The 6,776-nt window shown below is 45.7% G+C and overlaps 1 protein-coding gene across 1 annotated transcript in view; it reads right to left on the reverse strand.

The window, feature by feature from the left end:
* Window positions 1-6,776, reverse strand: part of SUSD6 (sushi domain containing 6) — a 58,976-nt gene that overhangs the window by 8,007 nt on the left and 44,193 nt on the right. Inside the window, exons 3-4 of the mRNA XM_011949671.1 lie at window positions 3,793-3,990; window positions 2,650-2,788 (exon numbers count right to left, since the gene is read on the reverse strand). Coding sequence (XP_011805061.1) covers window positions 2,650-2,788; window positions 3,793-3,990 — 337 coding nt within the window. The remainder of the gene's footprint in view (window positions 1-2,649; window positions 2,789-3,792; window positions 3,991-6,776) is intronic.

Below are 6,776 nucleotides of genomic sequence, written 5' to 3' on the forward strand. Positions count from 1 at the left end.
TCTCGGCCTCCCAAAGTGCTGGGATTACAGGCTTGAGCCACCGCGCCCGGCCGGGGATCACTTTTGTTATACACATAAATATGCCTTTTTTTCCCTGAACCATCTAAAAGTAAGGTGAAGACGTTACTTAACATATACTTCCTAAGAGTATCCTTTCTGATATAACTACATTATCAGATCCCAGAAATTCAACCTTGGTGTAATACAATAACACACATTTTCCTAACTATCCAAAAATATATCTACTTCAGCTGCAGTCTTCTTCGTTTTCATCCAGGACCCAGTTAAGTATCATGTATTGCATTTAATTGTCCTGTCTCTTTCATCTCATTTAATCTGTTAAACAGTCCACTAGTTTTTCTTTCATTACATTGACTTTTTTTTTTTTTTAAGAGTCCAGGCCAGCTGTCTCAAAGAATGTCCCACAATCTGGACTCGTCTAATAGTTTCCTCAGGACTGGATTCAGGCCAATCCTAGGTGATGCTGTGTCCTTTCAGCTCATCACTTCAAGAAATACAGATGGTCTGTTGCTGGACCATATTATTGTTGCTAGATTGCTGTTAGTAGTTCTCAATTTCCTCACCTGCTCTTGGAAGTAAAATCTGTGCTACCTGCACTCTGAGAGGAGAGAAGTGGCAGAGAGTTTTGGAAGGAAGGGAAAATTTGATGGGAGCACTTTAGGAAGCTGAGGTGGGCAGACTGCTTGAGACCAGGATTCAAGACCAGCCTGGCAACGTGGTGAAACCCGTATCTACAAAAAATACAAAAAAATTAGCTGGGTATGGTGGCACATGCCTGTGGTCGCAGTTACTAGGGAGGCTGAGGTGGGAGGCTCACCTGAGCCCAGGGAAGCTGAGGCTGCAGTAGGCTGTGATCACGCCACTGCACTCCAGCCTGGGCAACATGAGTGAGACCCTGTCTAGAAAAAGACAAAAATGAAAGCAGTGTGTACACGGGTATGCACTTGATGTTTATTACTCAAAATAGTGTTTGGCTTAAAAAGTAATAATATATATGTACATAGCACAAAATTTAAATGGGGTCTACAATGAAAACCAAATCTCCCCTCAAATCAAGCAAAACTAGCCAGTTACTTTTAACAAACTTACAAGTTAACTATAGTGGGGGGAAAAACTCCCTAATTTAGATGAGATGCAGAACTGATCACTTTGACTTTAGGTGGAAATAGCTGATTATTTCAAGTAAACAATCCCCTTCAAATTCTCTTCATCCTATTAATTAATAGCCTTTAAAAATAACTGCTAGCCTCTTCCCAAAAACAAAGCAAAAGAAAGAAAATCACACATAGTACACAGAGATCAAATCCAGCCTGGTCCTTGTCTGTAAATCCAAACTTGGAACATTTTACTGACTGCAGTTTAGTTTGGCCTTTTATGTTTGTGAGTTATAACAGTGACTGATGGAGGACTGTGAAGATATATAAAAATGTTATTCCTCAAGAGGGAATGAGGAACTGCCAGGAAGGGCCAAACAACTGCAGAAGCCACAATGGCCTGGAAGAAAAGTCCATCATTGGGAATCCACGCAGGGCCAGCACCATCAGCCCCACCCTTCATGCTCCTCGCCCCTAGACAACTTGTGGCTAAAGCATTAGACTGGAAAAGGAAACTGATAAAGGCAGGCAAGAAAATCCACTTCCTCTGTTTCTCCTCAGTTGGTGCAGTGCTTCTCAATCCTAGCTGCACAGAAAAACTGAGAAGCTTTTTATAAAAATTGAATGCCAGGGTTCCATTCCAAACCAAATAAATCAGAATGGGAATGGAGGCGCAAGTGTTGATATTTGTTTTTAAACTCCCCCAAGTGCCTCTATATTGCAGCCAGGACTGGGAACCAAGAGTACAGGATGGTGGCTCACAAACTTAAGTGTGCAGCAAAATCACCTGGACAGCTTGTTAAACAGTATCACTGGGCCTCACCCCTAGAACTTCTCATTTGGTTGATCCTAACAAGTTCCATGATCCTGATGCTGCTGGAACCACGCTTTGAGAACCACTGGTGTAGGGGAAATGACATGGCTTTGGAATTGAACAGATTTCAGTTTTTTATGGGACAGAGTCTTACTCTGTCTCCCAGGCTGGAGTGCAGTGGTGCGATCTCGGCTCACTGCAACCTCTGCCTCATGGGTTCAAGCGATTCTCCTGCCTCAGCCTCCCGAGTAGCTGGGACTACAGGTGCGTGCCACCACACCCAGCTAATTGTTTTTATTTTTAGTACAGACAGGGTTTCACCATGGTAGTCAAGCTGGTCTCGAACTCCTGACCTCAGGTGATCCGCCCACCCTGGCCTCCCTAAGTGCTGGGATTACAGGCGTGAGCCACTGCGCCCAGCTTCAGTTCTGAGCTCTGCTGTCATCTAGAGGTATAACCCTGAGTGAATAACTTAACCTCTCTGAGCCTCAATTTCCTCATCTGCAATGTTCCTATGAGGATTAAGATAATGTATGCAAAGCAATAAGCACAACGCTAGGCACATCTAGGAGTTTAACACATGGCAGGGTCTTCCCCACTCCCTGGACACACACAGACCCACAGAGATTGGCAGGCCACCAGCAACCCTCCACCAAAGACTGGCCCCCACAGTGATGCTTGCACCTGCCTGTGTCACAGCAGCTCTGCCACTGGGCTCACCTGCTATGATGGAAAGACTTCAGCTTTGGCTGCAGCAGCACAAACAGCACCACGAGGAGGAGAATGAGCGCCACGGAGCTGGCAGTAGAAGCCACTATAGACAGCGTGGGGACCCCAAGTGATGTGTGGGTGTCTTTATCTATAAAAACAAGCCATCATCAGAAGGGTTTTGTACCCAAATACACAAAACAGCTGACGGGCCCCACAGATGATTTTGTCAAATGCCTCCTGAATGAGGCAACACAGACATCCTATGGACAGGGTCATTTCAGGAATAACAGCTTACAATGACCTATGTATACACAGTTCTCCTGGAAAAGGACCATTTCCCTATCCTGTTTCCTGAATAAAAATTCCCTTCACTTCCAATCCTTGAGGTCCATCTGATACATAAACTCACTTAACCCTAGAGATTTTACCTTTATAAACCACTTTGATCCCATCCTCAAAAGCAAGTTTGTAAACATCGACCATTTAACTGGGCACATCCTTCCACCATCTTAAGTTCTACCTATGTTCTCCCCAAGTGGCAGAATTAATTTACAGAAACTGGGCTGTAATAAAACCTTGTCTTAAATCCACAGCTTTAATTGTAACTCTCAGGTTGGTTCCCACCCACTTCTGGGGTGTCATGGGTTAAACATGCTCTGGTCTTGAAGCCTGAGTGGGAAGCACAAAGATGGTCATGTGACACACTTTCCTGCAGTTGGATTTTCCTGTCATGCAAGACAGGAGGAAGCAGGAAGGGTGGGAAGTCTTTTGTCCAGCTGGTCTGTAGCGCCATTAAAGGAAAAATCAAATGGAAGAGACACTAGAGAAGGTATTAGCATTGTGCTCACTGTGAGAGCAGAACATGGTCAAGGATCACCAGCACTTGGTCAGGCGAACGAGAGATCTTGAACATCAAAGGGGCTTTACAGAGCAGGGCAGATGGCTCAATGAAATCCAATAGGACATGGACCAGCAACCTCAAGTATCTTCCATAAAGACATGAAGACCCAAAGAAGGGAGGCTGCAGAGCATCAAATGGGGCTGGGCTGCACCACAGCAAAGGGTGCTCTGGAGGAAGCATGTGCATTGTGTCCTGTGAGTTAACAGAAAGCAGAACCCCAGCAGCACCCCTTTTTCAACTGCCAGACTGACCCTCGTTGAGACGGCAGCTAATCTCCATGGCTGGTTTCCACTCGCCATTCTTACACGTCAGGTATTTGTAATCGCCCTTCAACATGTAGCCTTCAGCACACAGGTATTCGATGACACTGCCCGCTGTCAGGGGGTCTCTGCAGGGCCGGGGATGGCAGATGTAGCCACCATTCTCTGGCTCCGGTGGTAGGGGGCACACTGCAAAGACAGGGAGAGCGCAGGGGTACAGTGGTGAGGTATACAGTAGGAGTCTGCTCTCAGTGACACAGCTCTGAAGGCCTCCACAGGAAACACAAGAGGAGCAAAGAACCCTTTCCTTGGAGGAGTTGTTAACCAAACCCTGGAAACTCAGGCTGCCACTGACAGAGGGGAAGTACACTGGCAACAGGGGAAGTGTGGTTGCTTGCAACATTTCCCCTCCGTCGCCACCATGCCTTAAGAGAATTCCATCCATAAATTAACGGCCAACTCTATAAAGTCTTGAATCTATAGAGATCTAGACATAATATGTTTTAATAAAGCCTGTATTATATAATAAAGCTTGTAACACACACAATAAATCAGAGTGAAAGGAGGTAAAATGTTGGCCTTGTTTCCACTATCAATGTCAGAAAAGACTCCGTAATATAATAAAAACGTGCACTCTTGGCCTGAGAGGGGATTTCTGATGGATTCCCTGGGAGGCTTCCCAAACCCCCTGTGCATCTTCCATTCTCTGACTATAGTAGTCAATGGCACCACCTGTCTCTATCCCGTAATAAATCCCACATTTTCCACTGATATACAGGACTGCCTAGTTTCAAAAGCACCTTCACCTTCTATCTTATTTGTCCTGACAACTCTGTGAGACAGCTATCGTTCCTCTCCTTTGAAGATGAAGACACTGAGGGCCACAAAAGTTAAGTGACTTTTAGCCAAGCTTATAGCAGGGTAAATATCAGGCTTGGGGTCACATTCAAATCTTTTGATCCTAAACTTCTGCTCTTTCCACTAGCAGACACTGCTTCTACCCTATGAGGGGCATGGCCTTTAAGGGGTATGGGTGTCAAGGTTGCCTCCCCTTTGCCCTCTTGAAACTGGTTAGGGAGATGGCAGACAGTGCCTAGGTGTGGTGGGAATGCTGATAAGTTGCAGGAATGATAAGTCAGAGGATCTGGAAGGTCTGAGTGACCTTGAGGAGGAAAAGGACAGCCTCTGATTCCACTCTGGATATACACTGCAAAACTGAAGTCCCCAGGTGGTGGATTGCTGGGCATTACCAGTCAAAACAGTAAAAGTGGGGGCACTAAAGAATCACTGTTTGGAATGTTGGGCGAGGTAGAATGGCCAGGCAACCATGAATGCAATAAAGACCAAAAGTTTTTTTTTCTTTTTTTTGAGACGGAGTCTCGCTCTGTCACCCAGGCTGGAGTGCAGTGGCCGGATCTCAGCTCACTGCAAGCTCCACATCCCAGGTTTATGCCATTCTCCTGCCTCAGCCTCCCGAGTAGCTGGGACTACAGGCACCCACCACCACACCCAGCTAGTTTTTTGTATTTTTTTTTTAGTAGAGATGGGGTTTCACCGTGTTAGCCAGGATGGTCTCGATCTCCTGACCTCGTGATCCGCCCATCTCGGCCTCCCAAAGTGCTGGGATTACAGGCTTGAGCCACCGCGCCTGGCCAATAAAGACCAAAAGTTTTCTAAAGGAAATTCAATTTTGCTGACGAATACCCTGCCCCCATCCTGAATATCACAAGGACATCTGTATGAGAATAAGAACGGTCGTTTTCTTTTTCTCATTTCCTCTAACAGGCTGGAGTGACTGGGAGTCACACCGCAGTGCCTGACTGTCCAAGATAAGGCAGTTTCTCATCCACAAGATGGGCAGACCACACCACCCTGCGGCTGTGCGCTCACAGCCTCTCTCATCCACGCCACTTCTTTCCAATCTACAAATGGCTGTTAAGCAAGCTGACTGCCAGCCAGGTTGGGGAGCGGACACCAAATGAAAAAGAGATGATGGTTCCCTACCCTCAACTTGCTTATCACTTGAGATGGGGAGAAAAGACACTTTTTCTTTTCTTTTTTTAGGTGATGCCACTAAAAAAAAATGCCATTTTAAAAAAGCTATTAACAAAACAAAGCTGGGTAAGTACCACAGGGATCCAGAGAAGTCTGGCAGCTTCTCTGAAACTAGGAGATGAGCCCCAGTAAGCTCCCCCGAGTCCCCTCTAAAGACCCAACTTGTCCCTATTCTACTCCACCACCAGGGTCTTGAACAGGAAGAAGACAAACACAAACACTCCTTCTGGTGCTCTTTAACTTTGGCTAAGTAGTTCAGAGCGCTGGCCAGCTAGATTTCCAAAGAAACCTCCACAAACTGCTTTAGCCTTTACACTTTCCCTCTTTTGTTCAGGGCAGCAGGCCTGCCACAGATCTCCCTGACTTGCTCCCTGGCTCTCCTTGGACTGTGTCTAATTGGTTCATTTCCTCGGCATAATTAATGCTGAGCACCCCAGGGCAGCTCCTGAAAGCAGGCAGGACCCACGCACAAGTCCAGTGTGCTGGGAAGGATAGTCTCAGGGGAAGAGCTGCTGATTCTAAAGCCACTCCTGCTTCGCTGGGTATCTCCTTTTCATAAAACGCACATCTCCACAGAATCTTTGAGTGGGACCCTGGAGGTCACCTAGCACTCATGATAAGTCCAAAAACAAACAAACAAAAAAAACTGAGGCCTGCAAAGAAATGACTTGCAATTCAGTTTAATTTCAATTCAACTAATACTTACTGATTCTGAGTAGGGGGTCACTGTGCTATGCTCTGAAAAAGGATAAAAACATAAGCACCTCTGGTCCTTCTTGCCAAATAGGGATATGATCATCAAGTGCACACATATGTTTAAAAAATCATTCTCTTTATGGCTTCTGGTTTAAGGACATTTTCTCTACTCTGAGGTTATAAACATACTCTCTAGTATTTTCTTTTTCTTTTTTTTTTTTTTT

This window comes from Colobus angolensis, unplaced genomic scaffold (assembly GCF_000951035.1).
Source record: "Colobus angolensis palliatus isolate OR3802 unplaced genomic scaffold, Cang.pa_1.0 Scaffold3, whole genome shotgun sequence".
Lineage (NCBI taxonomy): Eukaryota > Metazoa > Chordata > Mammalia > Primates > Cercopithecidae > Colobus > Colobus angolensis.